At 50.4% G+C, this 22,720-nt stretch overlaps 1 protein-coding gene across 4 annotated transcripts in view; it reads left to right on the top strand.

The window, feature by feature from the left end:
• Window positions 1–2,150: 2,150 nt before the first annotated feature.
• The window catches only part of SH3PXD2A (SH3 and PX domains 2A), a 235,174-nt gene continuing 214,604 nt past the window's right edge, over window positions 2,151–22,720 (top strand). For 3 of the 4 annotated variants that reach the window (XM_038578696.1, XM_038578699.1, XM_038578695.1), the window contains exon 1: window positions 2,151–2,343. In XM_038578696.1, the coding sequence (XP_038434624.1) occupies window positions 2,272–2,343 (72 nt within the window). In that variant the 5' untranslated portion in view covers window positions 2,151–2,271. Of the gene's footprint in view, window positions 2,344–8,150; window positions 8,167–22,720 lie in introns of those variants that run through there. The other variant, XM_038578700.1, reaches the window with a different exon arrangement.

Here is a 22,720-nt window from a genome sequence, read left to right as displayed (position 1 = left end):
CTCTTTGAGGGAAGGGATAAGCATTGGTCAGTTGGACTCAGTTTTCAGTTCCACAAACATTAATTGAATTCTCTCTCTTTTCTCTCTTAATGTCTTATAAAGGAACACAGAGTAGATGCTTAGTTGATACATTATTTATTTTTTAAATGTCAAATGCCATACCAGCTAATAATTAAAAACAAAGAACTCGAAACTATGCCCACAGGAGTAAGGACTGCTGAGAGTTTCCAAACTCTCAGTATATGCAGGAAGGAATCTTGAAAGACTTTTTAGTGGGGCACCTGGGTGGCTCACTTGGTTAAGTGTCTGCCTTCAGCTCAGGTCATGATCCCAGGGTCCTGGGATCCAGCCCCACATTGAGCCTGCTTCTCCTTCTCCCTGCTCATGTAGTCTCTCGCTTTCTCTGTCTCTGTCTCTCTCAAATAAATAAAATCTTAAAAAAATTTTTTTAGATAAAAATATTTTTGGGACGCCTGGATGGCTCAGCAGTTTAGCCCCTTTGGCTCAGGGCGTAATCCTGGAGTCCCGGGATCGAGTCCCACATCGGGCTCCCTGCATGGAGCCTACTTCTCCCTCTGCCTGTGTCTCTGCCTCTCTCTGTGTGTCTCTCATGAATAAATAAAAATAAAATTAAAAAAATATTTTTAAAAAAACCATTTAGTTCAGCACCCACATTTGACAAAAGAAAACCATAAGGTGACTCTAATACCTACGGCATTAAGTGATTTGCTCAAGGTCAAATATTTAGATAGTGCCATCCCTTGGTGTTCTAGCATCCTTTATCAAGAAGGACAGAGGAGTAGTGGGGTATTCTGTCCCAAGCAAATGTGTGAATAATCTTAGATTGGTACATGGGTTCTGACAGCGTAGGGAAGAAACTTTTAATACAATAAGGTCATAAAACTCTTTATCCCAATTTCAGATGTTTCACATTGGTCCATGGTCACAAAGCTTTATTGTGTTCGTGAAACAATAAAATTAATCGTGAAAATACTACCTCTTTAAATATTTGAAGCTAGAATGAAAAAGAATAGATGAAATAGATGGGGGGGAGGGGGTCTGTGTGTAAATTCAATTAAATAGTAATTGTGCTCCAAGTCCAGGGATGGACAAGTGGCCGCAAGTCAGTTTCCCAGCCCAGAAGGAGAAGTGGTGAGACATCCAGAGCCGGGGGGCCAATGACGAACAGGGGTGTAGGGTGGGGGGCCGACCCGGTGGATGTTCCCACCACTGTGTGGTCCCTCCCCTCCTCGCCCGCCTGGGAAGGTTCAGGCAGTGCTGTTACGCAGAGCCTTGTCGCCTCACTGGTAAATGATGTCCCAGGTTATTTACACGGGGCCAGATCGATGGACGACTCGGGCAGGGGATCGATCCCATTTCCGGGGAGAATCCACCCTCTGTGACCCACAGGGAGGGCAGGTGGTTCATCAGAAGAGGGTCTGGTTTGGAGGATTTACCGCCGGCCCGTCCCCGTCCCCGTGTCCTCCTCGGGGAGCCTGGGCAGTAAAGCACTACTTTTCATCACAGGGATCTGGGGGTGGGAGTGGGAGGGGGACGCGGAGGTGGGGACAAAAAGGCACGGAGCGGCTCCAAGAGGAGGGCCCGGCGGGGGGCGCTGGGTTCCCTTCCCCGGCCTCCTCGGGCCGGAGCCACCGCGCGGCGCTCAGGGCTGGGCGGGGGGCGCCGGCGGGCGCGGGTCTCCAGGCCCGGCCGCAGCCCCCTCCCCGCGGCCCCGAGCCCCTCCCCCGGGCCCGGGCCCCTCCCCTCCCCTCCCCTTCCCTCCCCTCCCCTCCCCTCCCTGCCGGCCCGGCCCCGCCTCCGCCTCCTGCGCCCACAGCCTCCGCCGGCGCCGAGCCCCCCGGAGCCCGAGCGCGGCGAGGGGGCGCCGCCAGCCGCTCCCCGCGCGCTGACAGCAGGCTCCGGGGCCCCCGCCCCGTCCCCCCGCCGGAGGGACACACCCCCGCCCCTCCTCCGCTCCGCCAGTTCCCGCCGGACCCGCGGGGCGGCCAGAGCGGGCGGGCGGAGAGCGGCGGCGGCGGCGGCGGCGCGGGAGGGAAGGGGCGCGCGGCGGGCCCACGGAGCCGCCCACGGAGCCGCCCACGGAGCCGCCCACGGAGCCGCCCACGGGCCGCCCGCACCCCCGGACCGTCCGCGCCCCGGGGCCGTGCCCGAGGGCGCCGGGGCCCGGGCAGCGGGAGCAGGAGCCGCAGCCCGACCGGGATGAGAAGGTGACGCCGCCGGAGGGCGCCACTCGCTTTGTTGGGGGGGAAGATGCTGGCCTACTGCGTGCAAGATGCCACGGTGGTGGACGTGGAGAAGCGGAGGAACCCCTCCAAGCACTACGTGAGTCCTGCCCGCGCGAGCCCTGCGGGGGGCTGGCCGGAGACCCCGGGGCGCCCCCCCCCCCAGTCCCGGAGCTGGCTGTGGACTGTCTCTGCAGGCTGTGATCTCCAGGGAAGCCTTCTCTGCCCTTTCTCCACTCCTACCGCCCCCCCGCCCCCCGATTTCTTTTTTTGGCATTGGAATTGGCAAGTGGCTGCCCTTGTCTGTTACAGCGGTGAAGTCATCCGTGCGCCTGAGCTTTGATGGATGGTGGGGGGAGCTTTCGCCAAACCCTGGCCGAGAAGCTCCGTGGGGAAAGAGCATCTCCCCGGCCCTCCCTGGGGCTTGGGCCGCCCAGGCTGACGCGACCGTGAGGCTTTGGGGGCTCGCCGGGGGCGGGGAGCCCCGCGCGGTCCTGGGCTCCGGCTCCCTAGGCGGGGCTCTGGGGGCCCAGGGAAGCCGCCGCGCCCCCCGCCCCACCTCCACCCTCGGCCCCCAGCTTTGGTTTCCTTCTTCAAGTCATTGTGTCCGTCGGTGTGAGGAGAATTGTGGCTTTTCCTTTTATCCCTTCTCTGGACGTGACCCTTAACCGGGTTCATTTCCTCTTAAGTGATGCTCCGTCTCCAGACACGGGGAGGCCAGTGTTTGCCGTGGTCTCCAAGGAACGGCTGGCTGCCCCTCCCCCTTCCTGCCCCACGATTAATGAGAAGGGGCTAAGGTTGATTGAGCCGAGCTCCGGGGACTGGGTGACCCGTCCCCTTTCATCTCAGCCGGTCCTGTCTTCCCATCCTTCGCACCTTGGGAAGTAAACATGCTGTCCTTGACGGCTGAGGACGCCTGTCTGAAGCTTTGCCCCTATACTTGAGATAGAAGACACAGCGAGGCATCTGAAGCAGGAGGACTGCATCTTACTTGCAAGTTAGGCGCTTAAAGGGGGTACTCAGAATGCCCAAAGCATTCATTTTAACGGTTAGAACAGGTTGTAGGGTGCTGCCCTAGACTGCACATTGATCTCTGAGAAATGCCTTTCATTTCCCTGTTGAAAGAGGCCTGGGTTTTGTGCCAATGTCAGCCTCAGGCTACTCTTTCTGTCTTTATCACCAGTAGCTCTGAACTTTGGGTGTTTTGTCTTTTTGTGGTTTTTGGGGGGAGTGCAATAAATGGGCCAGGGCTCAGATTGGAGAGGAGGTAAACTAAGGAGTCTGGTTCCTGACCAGACAGAGAGGTGAGGTGGGTGGGAGAGTTGTTCCTTTCATGTTACCTGGCTCAGCAAGCATCTTCATTTCAAGAAAGCTGCCATTTCAAGAAAGCTTGTTTCGGAGGACTTGGGTCACTATGTGGTCACCTACTCCAGGTACAGATAGATGTCCATTTGAACCTCCCAGCCCTTAGTATCAAGTTGGCCTCACTTACTGTTTTTCCTACATGTCACAGGCTAAGTTTTAGGGGTTCTCTTTGTAGTCCTCAGTGAAGCCTGGCCTACTTTCAACAGATGGCACTCTCTGCTCTGAGACCCAGGCAGGTGCTTTCTCCCTGCTCTTGATTTTTAGTGAAACATCACATCTTAGCTCTAACCAGTGATGTCCAAGATTACAAGTTAGGGTGTACTGGCAACAAGCCAGAAATGTTGCTAAAGCAAGAGAGAATCCACCACAGACAGTAGAGGGAGGGTGGTTAGTGCTAGGGCTCTGAGGTAGAGGGTCTTATTCAAAGCCTTGGTCAAGTACTAACTAGCTTTGTGACTTGGAGCAAGTTATTTAACCTCGTGGGAGGGTTCCTCATTTTTAAAGTGAGGATGATAATAGTACCTATTTCATAGGGTTGTCTGGAGAATTAAATGAGATCATCCATGAAAAGCACTTAGCACAGTTCCTGGCAGAGAACAGGCACGCACTAAATGGTAGCTTATTATTGGTGAGATTCTGACTAAGAAAGCACTTTTGAAAAGCAGCTATTAATGGTCTGGCAAAAAAGGAAGAAAGATTTTGGGTTTTAAGATTGATAATAACTTGTTCTATGTGAAAAACACAAAAGTCCTGTGTAATTCCCTTGAAATGATCATTGCCTCCCTTTTTATGGACAGTGTTTCCCAGGACATCTCTGCTTCCCATGTAAGAATCGGCATTATGTTTGGGGCAGGGAGTGATGTCACTGAACAGTTGGGGCCATCCAGAGCTCTAAACTAAGGTTGTATAAAACAATTAAAGGAGAAAGTGTTATATGTTGTGGAATTGTGGAGCTGGCCGGACTCATGAGGCTCCACCCCTTCATCTTACAGATGGGGAATCTGAGAACCAGAAGGGGGGGGAAGTCACTTGCAATCTAGCTCTTCACGGCACCTAGGTTTACCTGGCGTTTTGCCCAGGGTGTGGGTTTTGTTTGTCAAAGTACCTTAAGTCTGGTTGGAGTTGACCAGGAAGACAAATATCTGGTGATCGTAAGAGGTTCCTACATATTTGGGGCATTAATGGGGCATAATATAAGGACAGGGGCCCTAATAATAGATAGTGTCAGCAGGGCTCATAGGGACAGGAGAAACAGGTTGGGGGAGCCTGTGCCTCTGAAGCTTAGGATCTCCTCCTCTCTTTGCCCTTGCACAGTAGATGCCACACACCAGAAGTCAAGTGTTCTGTGTAAGGTACACTCTGGTGTGGGTGGCTGGCAGGACGCGCTGCGCCCAAGTCACAGATGTTCTGGAAGTCCTCTGCACTGGAGAAGCATGCCCCCTTCCCGCCTCTCCTCCACTGATGGTGAATTCTTAGTCTGTGGTTTGGCAAATTGCAGAGCAGAGAGGTTTTATGGGATGTGCACGTTAGCTGAAGCTGGCTGATGAGAGGCCTGGGGCCCAAGCAGGAGGCTGTTCTGCTGGCTCCAGAACACTGGGAATACACTGCAAAGTTTTTTCTCAGGACATCCGGCAAAGGGTGTGCTTGTCTCCAGGACAAGGGGGAGCTGCTTGGACACCAAGGGTCTTATAACTCTAGTCTGTTTACGGAAGATGGGCAAGTGGCTTCTATTATTTGGATGGTGCTGTCAGCCCTTGCTTCCTTCCTCTCTGCCAAGCCCCTAATTGGGTGGGGTTTGGGGAAAGTGGGCACCTGCTGCTTAGGTCAGGCTCACTGGCATGGAGTTGGGTTCCTCTCTTAGCTTTTATGAGCTGCCCCTGGGGAGACCTTAGGTAAAGTGGCTTTGGCTTCAGGCTGCTTGTCTTTCAAATGGTCCTGATAATGCTGGATGCAACCTGCAGATTACTTCATTTGGAAGTCTTCTATAAGATATCAGTGCAAGTTTACCATAATTCTTTGCAGTCACATGTACATGCAGGTGTATGTCAAGTCCTATGGTGGTGGAGAGAAGCTCATTTCTCTAGAACAAGCAAATTATTTGTTTGGATTTGGGAGGCATTGTGCTTTTACAGTAGTTTCCTTTCTTGATTGTTTATTTCAGACAAGTACCAGTCATGAACGTTCTGATCCTCTACAGGACTCTTTCAGGAATGCAAATAATAGCCAGTGTTAGTAGTTACCATTGGTGGTACCAAATACTTAACGTGCACGATTTCCTGTGATTCCTACGGTTCATCGAATATATCCTAATGCGCCCTAACCTGGGGTAGGTGCTTTGATTCCTTTAGACAGATGGATGAACTTGGAGAGGTTGGAGATTGCCCTGCATCTCCCAGTTAGGACAAGGCAGATCTGGGTAAACTCAGGTTAGCTTGCCTCCCAAGGAGGATATGGACCTAAAATGGAGCCCTTTCTCAACTTGAGTCAGGGTAGGGGAGACCAGGCTCAGGCTCACATGTCAGCGGGAGAGCAGTGCAGGGTGTTATTGAGGACCACCTCACTGTATGGGACATTCGCCTTATGCTACAGGTGTGAGTTTGTGAAGGCAACAGAGGGCGATCACAGTGAGGCAGGGTGAATGGAGCAGACCCAGGATGATGGCTGGTCCCCACGGATGTGGGAGGTGATAAATTACAGATCAACACTGTGGAAATAGTACATTCTCCTGAGTGTTTAAATCATCACAGAATTTGGTCTTGGTCCTGGGAGTACATTTTTAGGAATTGGCTCCAGACCCATTCATTTCTCTGCCGTTCAGTTTTTCTCTAAGAGCTTTGAGTGTGGATCCAGTGTTACGGTGGGAGAAAGACATGTAGCTGCAGAAGAGGCAATTCTCAGGGCCAGTTCCTTTCCTGAACAAGTGCTGTGGGGGCAGATCAGGGCTTGAATCCCGCCTCTGCTGTCTCCTGGCAGTGCCACCCTGGGCCACCTACTCTGAGCCTCAGTTTCCCCCACTCGTAACTTCACAGAGCTTTTGGAAAGTTGATTTGAGATAATTTTGGGTAAAGCATTCTACTTCGTACCTGGCCCCTGTCACTCATGTTCAACGTATATGAGTTTCCATCTGCTGTTCCTTCCATCTGGCAATCACCAGAAAGCTGGAGTATGCTTTGGATTTGGTAGGTGAAGCTGAGAGAAAAGAGAAGGCTGAGGCAAGAAGGAAGGACCAGCTGCTCATAGTGTGATGGGAAATTGGGCAACGTGCCCAGTGGAGAACACCCAACACACAAGAGAAACAGATAAACAAGGAACAGCTGTTCAGACCTGGAGGGCTTCCTGGAGCCCATCTAGCGATGGCTGCCTAGTAAACTGAGCAGAAGGGAAGCCATGTGGGTTGAGGTTGAGGAGTAAAGAGGTGGTCCTGTAAGGGCAAGGTCAACATAGGATCTTAGCCCCAAGGTCAGTGCTGCACGTCGGTTACCACTCCTGCCCGGTCTCTTTCTCTCTTTGTCTCTGTCTCTCCCTCTTACACACGTGCACACACACAAGAACTGTTTCTTCTTCTCTAAGGAGGCAAGTGATCCAGGGGTGATTCACAGATCTGACACAGCTTCCTGCTCATGGAACAACCAGCCACATCCTGCTGGCTGTTGGAATAGGAGCGCGACCAGCCATTTATCATGACCCTTTTGGGAGCTGAGTGGGGGTTTGGGGGGGACAAGTCAGGATCAGAGTCACTGTGTGTGGTGGCAGGCAGAGGAGAGGTAAAGGGAAGGGAAAAATAAACCTATTTGATGTCACGGGAGACTGATTCCAGCTCCAGGAATATAAGTGCCAGCTGCCGCATTTTCCGAAGAGATATTCTGGGGCCAGCGTGAGTTAATGGCCAGCGGAGGCCATGAATTAGAGGAGTGTTAGGACTTAGGGGACTGCACAGCAATCCTCTGGAAATTGCCTTCTAATTTCCTCAGCCTGAGTCACTGACCAGCCTAGTGCTTGGCCAGAAAAAGTCTCACAGGCAACTGTGTTCCCTGTTGCCTCTTAATTAAACAAAATCAAGCAAATAATAGAGCTATACATACAGTAGTCACACTTACTCCTCTTGAGTTCTGAGAATCCAGGAAAGGGATAATGGTTTAGGACAGGGATCCAGGGAACAGGAAGGACAAGGGGTGTGTGTGTGTGGGAAACGAGGTGGAGCTCTGGCTTTGGAAATAGGTTCTGAGTCAGGGCCAGAGGTGTTCTCTGCCATAGCAATCGCCAAAAATAATGGAAGCGTCCAGTAGGGTGATCAGCATTTCAAGAGGTGATTCCCAGAGCTGCATGTGACTTCTCGCTGGGGCCAGGCTGCTGCTGCCTGCAGTGAAGTCAGTGTCAGGAAAGCAGGTGAATGGAGAGGTCAGGGGCCTGGACATGTGCACAGGGGGGCCATTGGGTGAACCTCTTTCACACCCCTGAGTAACTGCTAGGCAAGGCACCACTTTGGCAATGAGTGCTGAGCAGAGTCCCGTGAGGTTGTCAAGATGCACAGTGAGGAGAGAAGGGGAAGAATCAATATGTGAGTACTTACCATATGTCTGGCAGTATAGACGATACCTTTCAGAGGACCTTTTATTTGAGCTACATAGCCACCATGTGAGGTAGGGAGGTATGTTTTGTTTTATTTTAAAGATTTTATTTATTTATTTATTAGAGAATGCATGCAAGAGAGAGCATAAGCAAGCGGAGCAGCAGACAGAGGGAGAGGGAGAAGCAGGTTCCCCGCTGAGCAGGGAGCCTAATGTGGGGCTGGGACCATGACCTGGGCCAAAGGCAAATGCCCAACTGATCGAGCCACCTAGGTGCCCCGGTAGGGAGGTGTTTTTATATCCACTTTGCAGATGTAGAAATTGAGGCTCAGAGTGTTTTTGTGACTCTCAGAGTAATTGAGTGGCAAGGCTGGGATTCTTACCCTGGTCTTGGACATGGAAGTCTGTGAGCCTGTGGCCCTCTTCCCCATCAGAGAGAGAGGGGGATGAAAATAAGCAAGGAGTGCCAGTAGCTCCTCCTGAGAGGGTGACATGTGCACCTGGAAGGCCGTGTTGTGAGGGAGCATCTTGGGCTCTGCTGTCCATCGGACGGAAGCCTGTCTCCACCACTGGCCACCATGGGGCCCGGCGCAAGCTACTCCTCTCTTGGGAGCTCAGGTTCCTCAAGCAATGTGGGGAAACGAGGACTTAGCTTGTATGGTGGTGGCGATGATTAAGTGAGTTAATAAATGTGAAGAGTTGAAGAGCTAAGAACCTACCTGGTATGTGTGAAGCACAACAGAGGTACTTGCTTTAATAATAATTAAGTCCTAAAGCTTTTCAGGAGGGGGAGTGCTCTCTGTGAACTAGAGTTTTCAGGGAAGGCAGGCTCACGATGGGCTTTGAGGAGTAATTAGGATTTGGCTGGGAAGGAGTAGGATTTAGGTGGGAAAAGAGGGGAAGGGCATTCTAAGAAAGGAAAAAGCAAAGGTACTGGATGGAGGTGGGCTATGCTAGGAAAATGTGGCCAAAACCCACCTGGAGGAGAAGGATGAGGAGGAAGGCTGGGGCCAGCTTCTGAGAGCCTTGAATGCCAGCGGATGGAATTCAGTTTTGTTGTGTAGACACTTCTACCCAGTAATCCTTGGGAGGGGAGCTGACTGTCCTTGTGGGATCCTTCTGGTGGGCCCCAGGGCTGGGGTGGTTCTTGCAGCCATAGCTGGAACAGAAGTAAGAACTGGAGCAGTTTTTCTAGTTCTGCATTGGGGACGCTTTTGTTGGCAGGACAGACCTCAGCCCTCTCTGTTTATAGCTCTTCCTCGGAGGGGTCAGGCTGCCTCATAAAAGTTGATTGCACCCCAGACGTCTTGGGTAGGGGCGCGAAGGGTGGAGGAGGAGATGAGGGAGCAGCATGGAGCGAGGTGCAGGCTGCTTTGGGCAACACCCCTGGAGGGCTCTGACCCATGGGGCCTGGTGCAGCAGTGGTGTGCCGAGTGGGATAATTTCCATCCACATTCCCCAGCATTGCCATGGAAGTACCCCAGTGGCAAGAGAGAGGAAACCCCTAACCTATTTGTTTTTAAAGAACTTTTAGCTCCCCCCCCTTAAATAAATTCATTTATTCTTTTTTCAGTTGAACTCTACCCCCAATGTGGGGCTCAAAATCATGACCCCAAGATCTAGAGTCTCTCACTCCACTGACTGAGCTGACTAGACGCCCCAGGAAACCCCTCTCCTCATAGGGCCTGGGGGCTAGTCCTAAACAGCTTGCTGGGAGCCAAGGTTGTCACCCCAAACATTCACACTCATGTTGCCTTCTCCTTCAATATTTCTCTGAACTGGTTTTAGTTTTAAATATGGTGCTTCAAACTACCTCTTCATTTAAACCCCTGCCACACCCCTGCCAGATATTCCAGTAAGCCCGATTCTTTGGGGGGAATGTAATAATAAATAGAACAGCTAACATTTCTAAATGCTTTCTACGTGCTAAGAGTTTTACATGGATGCTCTCAAAACAGTTCCCCAAAGCATGTCGTTCCTGCTAGTGTCCACATTGTCCTGGTAAGGATGCTGAGGCCCAGAGAGCTTAAATAAATTGCCAAATACCTAATAATAAATATCTAATAAGCTGCATATGGACAGGGGCCTGCTGACTCCAAAAGCTGCCCTGTCCCACAGCTCCTCAGAGCCCTTACTCACATCTTATTCCTGGGAAGACTGGGTCCCAAGGAGATCCCACATGGGGCCTAGCTGACTGGCTTCTCCAGATGTGAGAGCCTCCACATGTCACCTTCCCCTTCTAGATCTCCAGTTGCCCATCTGGTGGGCCCCAGGGCTGGGGTGGGTGTGAAAGCTGTTTGGGGAAACGCTGGGCCCAAAGAAAGCAGTTGCTCCCCAGATCCCTCAGTTGGGCTTCTTACGCAGACGGGGCTAGGAATGCTTTACAAAGGGGAGCTGTTCCTGACCTCCAGGAAATGTTCATGTAAGATGCCCCAGCCACGCTCCTTCTCCTGAGAAGCCTTGTAGCCAGGGTGGACGAGGTTCACCTTCGGCCCTCATTGAAGACGTCTTCTAGAAAGCCGCCTCTGGAAACTGCACTTTGCTGCTCTCCACACCTGTCATTTTTGTGAATGGAAAGAGACAGACCTATTTCCAGGCACATATCCTGCTACTGTTACCTGAGGGGAGGAAGTGACATCAGGCACTGAGTTAGCAAAGGGGAAACAGCTGGGCAGTCTGCCCCTCCACTTGGCCCTTTCTCCGGCCCTTTGCTGTCATTTCCCTTTGGCTGGTGAGGAAGCCATCCTCCCCAAGCCTGGGTGGAGGGACACGGTGGGGTGGGGTCGGAGTCCCTTCCTCTGTGTGTGTCAGTGCAGCATGAATTATGCAGTGGGGCATCTGAGGCCCTCCAGTCTGTCTCTGGGGTCCCTGGAGCCTGGCAGAGATAGAACACTCAACTTCAGGGAGAGAGGGGTGGGCTCCAGTGGACTTGCAGGGTGTTCCAGGTGGGGTTAGGGATGGCGAGGGTGTGGGGCTGGTCTGTACTTCAGCCTATCGCTGGTGGTCCCTGGTGGAGAGCCCTCACTGTTCCATTTTTCTAGGAGTATTTTCACTTAGTCATAAAAGAGACCTTGGCCTGTCATATGTGGGCATCATCATCCCACAGCTACCACACACTGAATTCCTATTTTGGGCCAGGCACCGCTAGACATTTTACTTAGAATCTCTTGTCCCCACACCAGCCCTGAAGGCACGTGTTTCTAGCCCCGTATTACTCATATGGAAACTGAGGTGCAGAAAGTTCAGATTGCATTGTTCATCACGCACAAAGCCAGGTGTGTTTGACCCCCTGTCCCCAGCCTATGCCTGTTTTACGCTGTCACACTACTTGACACGCTTGGTCCTTCTCCAGGGGCTGCCCCAGGGGTAGTGGGGGTTCCTGCTGCCCGAACATGCTGTCCTCCTGTGGCAAAGCATTCTTTGTTGAGAAAGCCTGCCTTGCTGCTTTTGCCCACCTAAGGGTTCTAAGCATGAAGGGATTGTCCCTGTTATGTGAAGTGGCTGCTTTGTAAAGTCTTTCATGGTAGGCCCCATTCCGACCCAGCTTTATTCTGTTTCCTGATGGCCCAGGCCCAAAGGGCTATTTTAAGGGACTTGCCTGTGTGGGAGAATTTCTCATTATAACAACAGAGAAGGCGGCCTAGCTGGCCTGGCATGGTGCTGGCAGCAGGACTCTGACAGAGTGAGACTCTTTCCTGAATTCTGTCCCCCGGGCTGGTATCGATTCATTCAGCTCTCAGCACGGTGCCTGGCACCTGGAAGGGACACAGACAGCCATTTGGCAGCAAGGGCAGTTCCAGAGCTGACTGCCCAGGGATTTCTGCTGCCTGAAGGCCCAGTGGATTGGCAAACAGATCCTTTTGTCCGAGTTAAGGTCTCTAATAGAACAATGTCTGAACTTTGGTTCAAGCCAGGATTAATCATTTACTTTGGTTATCACTCATCGGCAGCCTGAGAAGGGCAGCCTTCTTTCCCCATGATTTCTGGACGTCACAGCTCCCTGGCAGGGGAAGTGGGGAAGTTGAATCAGAGAGAGTATGAGGGGAGCCCTTTCTGGGTGCAGGCACTGGGCTAGGGCTTTTCACCCACTGTTTCCTTTAATCTGTGCAAACTGTGAGTGCTCTCCCTGTTTTGGTGACAAGGACAGCAAGGCTCAGAGAGGTGCTACATCTTGCCCTCTCTCACACAGCAGTGAATGGCAAGAGTTGGGGGTTTGAGCCCAGATCTCTGCAGCAACAGAGGTTCCTCATGGCCCACTGTGATCCCTGGAGATTGACAGATTCCGCCAGTGGCTGTGTGTCTAGTTGGGAGTTCTCTTTTTATTCCTGGCCCAGCTGGAAGCAACCGCAACATGTCAAAACTAGCCACACTTGATCTTCCTCTCTGTGCTTATACTTTGCCCTCTGCCATATGCACCCATGGGAAGCCATGATTTTTGGCTCTGCTGGCATATGGAACGCTGAGAGCCTGGCCCTGAGGCTTAAGAAAGGGAGTGGACCCAGGCGAGTATGCCTTCCCTTGGAAGGCTGAGGACCTGTAGCTTCATACATGGCTTAGCCTCCTGAGGACTTGGAGGCTGGGGATTTCTAGGGAGCACCTCTCGTGGGTCCCCAGATGAAACTTAAAGGGTAAGGATAAAATCCCTAAGTCCTCTACATCCTCTGACCTCCCCACCAAGCCTCTCCATCAACACATGATATGGTTGGGATAAGATAACAAACCTCTTGCTGCTGAGATTGAACCCCTGGCAAGATCTGGCTTCTATTTTGGGATTCAATTTTTTATTCCCCTTGAACTCTTGTCCAGAGCCACTTTTGAAGGCCTGGCCCCTCGGATGCTCTAGCTGATGGGGGTCTACATCCTGTCCTTGGAGAAGATGGCTTTGTGGCCACAGTGCTGTGGTTGGGAGTAGAAGGGAGTTTAATTCTGGGCATTTGCTGCCTGCTGCTTTCTTAGGCTATCCTAGGCCCTGGCAGCCCAGAGAGGGCCTCAGGAGCCAGCAACTGGAATTCAAGAGCAAGAGGCTGGGGGCAGGGCAGCGATGGCCTTGGCTACATGGGCTTTGGCTCAGAAGCCTCTTACTAGCTTTTCTTACTTTGTCAAGTTTCTTCCCCTCTGTGGGCCTCAATTTTCTGATCTGTAAAATGGAATAATAATACTAACTAGCCTATATGATTGTTCTCTATGTCCTGCCTGACCCAAGATAGCTATTCAGTAAAGGGTAGTTATTGTTACCATTATTAGCATGGTCTTCCTTCATGCTTTTACTCAGTTTCTACTACCTTCCAGAAGCTTCTCTGATGTCTACTCTTAAAATATTTCCTGTGAATTTTTATGATGTTTATCATTTTTGCCACTCGTGTAACACCAAGAATGGCCTTGGTTGGCCAGCTTTTGGCAGGCCCCTGTCTAGCTGCCTGGTTGATGGAAAAGCCTCTCGAGGGATGGGCCTCAATGTGATACTCAGTAATTCAGTCAACATTTCAATGTTGACTATGTCCCAGCCACTGACTGGGAACACAGTGTAGCAGATAAAAGTCCCTGTCCTTTTGGAGCTTACATTCTGATGGGGGAAGGGAAACAATAAAAAACCTATTTTAGGTAAAATATACAGTGTGTTAGTTGGGGGATCAATGTTGTACAGAAAACTAAGCAGGGTGAGGGGACAGGAGATGGTGGTGATGGGAGTTGTTGTACTATTTCTTTTTTTAAAATTGTATTTATTTATTTGACACACAGAGAGAGAGAGCACAAGCAGAGGGAGGGGCAGAGGGAGAAACAGACTCCCAGATGAACAGGGAGCTCAATTCGGCACTTGATCCCAGGACTCTGGGATCTTGACCTGAGCCAAAGGCAGATGCCCAACCTACTGAGCCGAAGGCAGACGCCCAACCTACTGAGCCACCCAGGCTATTTCATTGAGGGAGGCCAGTATATCTGTACAATGACTTTTGAGTAAGGTCTGAGGGAGTGAGGGAATAGGGCATGCAGATATTCGGGGGGAAAGCTATTGAGGGAGACACAACAGCCAGTGCTAAGGCCCTAAGGTGGAAATCTACCTGACTTCTCCAGAGAAAAGGCTGGCATGATCTAGTAGAAACAGTGAGGGGGAGAGCGTGGGCAGTGAAGAGGCCCAGTTGAGCCTGTCTTCCTCCTGGCAATGAGCACAGTGCTTGCTCAGGACTTGCTGAAGACTAAAACTGGCCAAAGAATTGCAGAGAGGTTGCTCTCTGGAGACTGTATGTGGGGTTCGACTTTGAACCCCTAAGAGGGACTCTCTGGGGAAACTCAGCAGCATCATGGACTTAGGAACTCCAGGACCTCAAAAATAGTGCACCTGTTAGGGCTTTTCACTCACTGAACGTGAGTTTGTACCTACTGGGTACAAGGCACCGTGCTGAAAGCAGCTCCTCCAGCTCCCCAGCCAGAGGGTGGGGGGGCTCCTGTGAAGGCAGCAGGCACCATATCCTTTCATCTTTAACACCTCCTCCCTGTGCTGGCAGAAGGTCTGGATCACAGTAGGTCTTTGATCAATGGGATAAATACATGGACAAAGGCTTCATTCTGTTGAAGTCCCTTTCCTCCTACCCTACTTCTATATTTTTTAAAAAAGAACCATAGTTTTTAACTTAAAACTATAGAAATTGCTTGTTTGAAATTAAAAAAATATATATATTCCTATTGATATAATATTGTAAATGGTGTTAAAATTCTCAAGCAAGTCCAACAAAACTTTTCTCACTCATGGAGTAGATGGAATTGTAGCCCAAAGACCCAGATGTCTTTGGTTCACCTATATATGGGCTAGCCTAGAACCTAAACTCTGTGTATACTATCCAGGAAAACGATCTTCTAGAGCTCACAGATCATAGGCTAAATGGGGATGATGATGATGATGATGACAATGATGATGGCAGCATTTATGTGCCTGCCATTTTTCTTTTTAAGATTTTATTTATTTTATTTTGGGAGGATATATGAGCCCAGAGAAGGAGCAGAGGGAGAGGGAGAGAGAGAGAATCTCAAGCAGACTCCAGGCTGAGCCTGGAGCCCGATGCAGGGCTCCATTTCACGACCCTAAGATCATGATTTGGGCTGAAACCAGGAGTCGAATGCTTAACCGACTGAGCCACCTGGGCACCCAATGTGCCAGCCATTCTTGTAGGCACTTTACTTATTTAATCCTTACAACAACCCGAGGAGGAAAGCACTACTATGTTTCTTATATTATTGATAAGAAAACTGAGGCCAAAGATTGTAGGCTAAGGAAGAGGCAGAGCAGGGCTCCAGAGTCCTTCAGGAAACCTCTTCCTTCCTGGCCTTTCAGGGAATCCTGCAAGCCAGCCTTGCCAGAGCTCAAGTTGGCTATCTGTAGAAGACTATGTGCAGGACCTTTGTCATCAGGTGTCCTCCACTGGCAGGAATGGAGTTAACAAGTGTCAGAATTTGGGAACCAAAGCCATGGGTGGCCAGCAGGAATGGCCCTTCTTTGTTCCCAAGAAAGGAAAAACCATTTGTCCCTGCAACCTGACACTGCAGGGGGGTGGGTTTGCTGTGTGTGGGTTATCTTCCTGGGCCATTTACAAGTCCAGCACATGGGGCTGGGGAGGGAGGGGTGGTGGGGAACACAGTGTGTGTTGGTGGAGGCCAGATTAGAGTGTCTGGCAAGATGTTTCTGACACCTAGACCATTCAACTCTTTGCAAAGCCCAGCAGGTGGCTGGATTGTTGCTTCAGTTAGGAGGGGGGCACCCTCCCCACCCTGCCCTGTTGAGTTTATTGTTGGAATGAGGTGGGTCCTAACCAGTCTGTTCCCTCCTCCCGGGCCCCAAAATAAACAGCAGCTGTTGGCTACATCACCTCTGTCGGCTGCCAGTCTGTCAACAGCACCTGACTCTCGCTTGGCCCTGCCCTTCTGGGTATAATGGCATGGGATGTTGGGGGCCCATTGGCTGTGCCCTACAGAGCCTGCCTTGCTAACCAGCTGGTGTGCCCTGGCATGCCCTCTTCCCAGGAATCACTGGCCTGTTGGCCACCCACTGCCACTGTCCCTTCCTGCCCTGCAGTGAGGCAGGTCTTCATGGTGGCCACAGACTCAAGCTCAAGTCTGACATCAGTGCGGCTCCTGGCTCTGTCACTCAGCTGGTGACCTTGGGTAACTCTGAGCCTCCGTTTCCTTCTCTGCAAAGCAAGTAATGGTATGTTTATCACAGTAGAAGGTTTATAACCACTGCTACAGAGGCAACTAGAGTGGAATCACTGAAGCTAGATTGCCTGATTTGAATCCCACCTTTGCCACTCAAGAGCTTCACGACCTTGGGGGAGGTGCTAAAGGCCTTCACACCTCAGTTTTCTCATTTGTACCACATGGATAATAAAAGCACTTCTCAGGCTGGTAGTGAGGAATAAATGAGTTAATACATGTAAAGCCCTCAAAATGGTACCAGGCACAGAGTAAGAGTTTGATGAATAGAATCATGTGTGTTCTCATTGGCAGGTAAGGCCGGACATCCTCTAAAAGAATCAGTCATGTGTGCATATTCAAGAGCTGACATAATTACTCTCCTTCTAACCTGACTTCTGTGTGGCTGTGCTAAGTTGCATGGCTTTGTTTCTAGCCTGCATTCAGAACTTACGCTTGAGGAGGGACTACAGGTGGAGGTAGAACGGTCATAAAGCAGGATGGAGGCATGAAAATGGAGAGCTGGGATTTCTATTCTACTTGGCAGTAGTTCTGCCAATGTAATGAAAGAAACGGAAAGAAGACCGTGTCTGTGGCCAAGGACTACGTCCAGCTGCGGGCAGATCCCCCCTGAGGTTGACTCGTTATCTCTGTTCATGTGTGAGCCCCAAGATGTTCTTTCATATGATCTTTACAATCTCCCCATGGACCAGCTTGCTTTGGCTTCACCCTGGCTCCATACTCTGGGAAACTCGTATTGTTATCTTTGGCTTTCTCTTGAATTTATCTTCCCTTTTGGAAAGATTATACTAGGAACCCCCATTAGAGCATCTAGACTGGAAAGTCATCATTCTCTAAAAGAGAAAAACAAAGCATTTGATCCCAATCATGTTGGGCTGCAGTGCCAGGTGCCACTGTGGGCACATCAGCCCCCCAGTAAAGAGACCGCCACTCAGGAGGCAGCATTTGCACTGTCTCCCCAGGAGCCTGGTCCTTTAAGAGAGATGTGCTGTCCGGGTGTGGGATCCTGTCTTCTCCATGCTGCCTTTGTCAATTCTTATCCAGGCAGAGAGGCCAACTGCAGTTTCATTCCCCAAATCCAGGGTTGTCACCTTCTAATAGACAGTGAAGGGAATGAGTCTGCACCACTGAGAGGAAAGTAGCAAAGTAGTTTAGAGCAGCAGCTTCCAGAACCAGATTGTCTAAGTTCAAATTTGAGCTCTGCCATTTATTCCTGTGAGGCCTTGGGCAAGTCACTTAACTTCTCTGCTTCAGTTTCCTGTTCTGGCTTATGGGAATGGCCTTCCTCATTGCTGAGGGGATTACATGAGATAATCATCATAAGATAAAAGCACTTATAACCATGCCTCAAAGAGAGTTTGTGCTACCTAGGGGTCCCTGTTGTTATCTGAGCCTGCACAGCCCATGGAGTCTGCTTTCCATCAGCCCAGAACCTCTGGGGCCTGCTACATATATCTATTTAGAACCCATGAGAAAAAAAAAAAAAAGAACCCATGAGAGGCCCGTGGTGTTTGTGATCGAGATATATTGAATGGAGCTTGTGGTTCTAGAGAAAGGGGAGCGTAAAGAGTCAGATCAGTGGGTGATTGAATGCTCACCACAGTCTCCTAGCTGAGTGTCTGCAAACGAGTAGCTTTGCCCCTAGTTCAGTTTCCTCAGCCAAAGGTGCCCATGCCCTCCTTGTCAGGCCACTAATGAGAACCCGAGATAGTGTAAGGTATCCAGTGGTCACTCTCTACGGTGGCCACTTAAGCAGCTTTAAGGTATGTCAGGGGGACCAGGAGGATAGTCTGTTCAGACCGACCTTTTCTGGCTAGGAGCCTTGTATTGTACTCTTTTCTGTGTCTCTCCCGTGATGAGCAGTGTCTGGGTGTTTATGTCAGCAGGGCTGCCCTTGCGGAGGCCCCTACATAGTATCTCAGCTTGCTGAGCTCACAAACTTAGTCTCTGCTGCTGAGGGACCCTCCAGGAAGTAATATGGGTCTCCTGCCTGTTCCACAGATGAGGAAAGGCTCAGAGAGGCTCCTGGCTTCTCTAAGTATGGAGTTCGCTGTCGATGCCCCACCCTGGACCCCCTAGGCTCACCTGAGTTCACCTGCAGTTTGCAGGACCCTGAAAGCTCCCCACCTCACCCTGCCCCCCACCTCAGCTCTTGGTGTGAGGGCTTTCTGCAGCCCATTGGCCCCACAGAAGCTTGCTCTGCCCAAGCAGGTGCACTTGAGGAAGGCCAGGGGAAGGGAGGGGCGTGAGTTACTATCCCAGGGGGTTGCCCTCAAGCAGTGAGGACCAAAGTCCATGTCTCCACTGCCTGCTCTTCACTGAGAGGATTCTGAGGTGAGTTGTAGCCAGAACACCAGAAGATCCCCAGCGGGACTACACCTCAGTTGCCCACAGCAGTAACCTGCCATTAACCCTTTATCCTTTATTGCCCTCTATCCTTTCCTGGTCTCGCTTTCCATACTTCCTCACCTGGGGTTCCTGGAATCGTCTCCCTAACAGGCACACTGCACCCATGGCCTTGTCTTAGAATCCACTTTGGGATGAACCCAAACTATGATAACAAACTTCTGCTAGCACGTGGTGGAACTAGGACTGGAAACCTTTGTCTGTGACTCAGTCCCCCAGACCATGCTATCTTTCTGCAGGTTTCTGGGGTTCTTGTTATAGATGAGTCAGAACAGGTCCTTGTTTGATGCAGGTCTTTTTTAGCTTAATAAGAGGGCAGTTTCTGGAGTGAGTCAGAGAGGACTGGGCTCAAGAATACTTCTCAACATAACAGCTTCTGGAGGGGCTTATCAAAGAAGGAGCTCAGTCAATGCAGATACCATGGAGAGAAGTTTGGCTTTGGAAACATGGGAATCTGACCTTATATGGACTTGCCCCAGGAATGAAAGAAACAAATAAGGGTCCTAGGGACAAATAGAAATCAAGTATCTTTATCCATACAGGTCTGGCCGGGAGAAGCAGTGTCAGTGTCTGAGGAAACAAAATTGGGGATTGCTAGCCTTTGTGCCAGGTGCAAGGGGACGTCTGTGAACAAGAAACTCTGGGGTTTGTTGTCAGATTCCTGTCTGTATCTGGCTACTTGTATCTGCTGTCATCTGGCTAGTTGGCAGGGATTTGGACATTATGAACATGAAAGTTTCTTGTGACAATGTTTGAAATTATGGCAAGACTGGGTGTCCTTATAAGGGAGAAAAGGAGTATGTGTATATGTCTGTTTAGTGCATGTGTATTTGGGGATGTGTAGTATATGTGTGTGTGTTGGCAAGTGTTTATGCATGTGGTGGGGATGTGTGTGTGTGTTTACATGTGTGTATTTGGGTATGGTATGTTTTGTGTGTAGTACAAGCTGTTGAGTCACTGTCCATCAGGCATATTCCTGGGCCATCATTTATCCTTGAGAACCCTTTATGGCCAAGCTAGAGGATCCAGGAAGACTTAGATAATACAAAATCGTCTCATAGATCCTCACATATACTTATAGTAACTACCTTACATCCTTTTCCCAGTGCCTCTTCTGTCAGACAAGCTCTCACAGACCTCACCTCACTCTTGCAAAAGAAAGATTCTGGGACACTTGGGGTGGCTCAGTGGTTGAACGTCTGCCTTCAGCTCAGGGTGTGATCCCAGGGTCCTGGGATCGAGTCCCACATCGGGCTCCCCACAGGGAGCCTGCTTCTCCCTCTGCCTATGTCTCTGCCTCTCTCTCTGTGTCTCTCATTATTAAATAAATAAAATCTTAAAGAAAGAAAGAAAGAAAGAAAGAAAGAAAGAAAGAAAGAAAGAAAGAAAGAAAGAAAGAGCCTGTTACTCCCATATTATAGGCAAGGAAACTGGGGATCCTAAAGGGTAAGTTACTTACTCAAAGGTGATACAACCAGAAGTGGCATTGCTGGGATTGGACCAGCCTCTTAAGTCCCACCTTCTCCTGCCTCCTTGATCTGAGAAGGGTGAGCTGGGAGATGGGATTCTGTTGTGGCTCTGGCTCTGCAGCAAGGGCCCTCCTGTCCATCTTAGGAAATTTGCTTTAGAAACCTCACTTCCAGCTTCAGTGGAGGTCATGGAGGAAGGAGCACCAGAGCGGGCAGGTGGGCAGCGTGGTGCCTGAAGGCTGGTGTGGGCATGCCAGTGGACCCAGTTCGAAGAAAGAGTTGATGTGATCTGTAGCAGGGTGAAAATGGAGGACAGGCTGCACAAAAGCCAGGGAAGAATTGAGAAGGGGCACAGAAGAAGTGAGAGAAGCACGTGAGGTCACTTCCCTGGGCCTCACTGAGGGTGCTGTGGAAATTTTAGTCCAATTAGGAAACTGACTCCTACATTTAATCCCCCAAGAGCCTACGTCCCTCCTGTTTGCAGTGAGGTTACATGTAGGGATGCGTGGACATGGGTCAATGCAGATCAGTCTGTGTGATCTGCTATGTGATTTACCCTCTCACAGGGTTGGGCAGGGTCTAGGTTCCTGGAAGGAATAGAGCATGGACATTTCGTCAGTGCAAGTTCTTGGCAGACAGAGGCAGTGGGGCCACTGGGATGGCCTGGCTGCTCCAGTCCGAAAGAGCTCACATCAGGACAGTGGGAAATCCCACAGAATCTGCAGTCCCAGATGTGAGTCTGAGTGGGACATTTGGGATTCACTCATGGACTCAATACTCTTTGGTTCCTTGGGCTGGGAGAGGGCCCCCTGGTACTCAGCCAGCTCGATGATTCTAACCAGTTCTTTGGGAGCAGAGAGTTCTGGCCAGTGTCCCTGAGAATCTTAAAGGGCCATGTTTCCCCCACCCATGTGTCCCCAACATCAGCCAAGGTGGACCCTGGGAAGCAGGCAGACTCATGCAAGGCAGCCTGAGTAGCACAAATTTTCCAAAATCACCTTCAGATAACTTTCCAGCACTAATGCTGTGGATATTAGGTGTTATCTAATACAGTGTTAACACTTGTGAATTTGTTTGGCTCTCTGCTGAATTGGACTAGGATGTGGTATAGTCCGGTAGTGATAGGTGAGTCAGAGCCCCCTACAAGCCATGTGACTTTGAGAAGGTTATTTAATCTTCCTGAGCCTCAGTTTCCTCATCTGTAATATGGGGATAATAAAAGTAGCTCAAGCTCCTAGAGCTGGTGGTAGTCATAGAAGCAGTATTAATGGTAACATCTCAGGCAACAGTGGGAGCTTGGCATCCTGGTTGAGCTCCCCTGGATGATGGTGACAGACAGCTGACATTGGAGCTGTTAGACATCCTCCTGTTGGGGGACAGCTTTGTTGGGATGTAATTCTCATACCTTACAACGGACCCATTTAAAGCATACACGTAAAAAATAAAAATAAAAATAAAAAAAAATAAAGCATACACGTTTGTGGCTTTTTGCCAAGTCACAGGGTTGCGCAACCACCACCACCACAGTCAATTTCAGAACATTTTCATTACCCCCCCAAAATAAGAATGCTTCAGCCATCGCTTACAAACCCCCTCCATCAGTTGGTTCCTGGCCCTTGGAAATCATGTAGTTCTTTTCTAACCCTGTAGATTTGCCTGTTGCGTGTGGTCTTTTGTGATCAGCTTCTTTGGCTAGCATAACGGTTTCAAGGTTCATCCTCCACCAGCCCTTTCGATGGCTCATACATTGAGCTTGGTTCAGTCCCGGTGGTAGCTGAGGAGCTCTGAGCACACACCCTCATCGAAGTCTTGGCAGGGCTGACCCATGGTCCTGAATGCAGGTTCCATTGGAGCCTGTCATCGCTGGCTGGTGCAGCATGTGGATTTTCTCCGCTACCTTAGCACCTGGAAGCTGGCTGAGGCTGGGTGTTATAGGAAAATATTGAACTTGCCTGGGTTTATTCCCGTTACTTCCTTTGGCCTGGTCAACAACTTGGGGGAAGGGTGGAAACCATGCAAAGCCTTTACTGATCTGTCCCCCAGGGAGCCTCTCTTTCCGGGAGGGGATGGGAGGGGATAGGGAGAGAGGATAAAAGCATCTTTATTTGTTTTGAATGTTGACTAAGTCCCCAGCCTCCTTACCAAGTTCTGGTGAAAGTTGCCGGGTTCCTGGTCAGCCTCTTCCCTCGAGATGCAGGGTCATGGGACTTCTCTCTTGGGGGCAGCTGACAGGGAAGTTGCCAATTGCTCTGGAGTACTCTGCGTGTGGAGTCAGACTGCGTTCCTCTCCTGTAGCTAGAGCTGGTCCCCTGCAAAACTGGTGAGTCTGTGAGGGGATGTTGAGCTGCAAGTAACAAAATCCCAGCTGAAACTGTCTTATTAAACTGTGGAAATTTATCATCTTACTTTCAATGCGGTTCAGAAGTGGATAGCAAGAAATTATAATTTTTAAAAACCTATCCCCGAT

The sequence above is a fragment of the Canis lupus genome, chromosome 28 (genome assembly GCF_011100685.1).
Source record: "Canis lupus familiaris isolate Mischka breed German Shepherd chromosome 28, alternate assembly UU_Cfam_GSD_1.0, whole genome shotgun sequence".
Lineage (NCBI taxonomy): Eukaryota > Metazoa > Chordata > Mammalia > Carnivora > Canidae > Canis > Canis lupus.
This window is presented reverse-complemented; position numbering and strand designations above follow the sequence as displayed.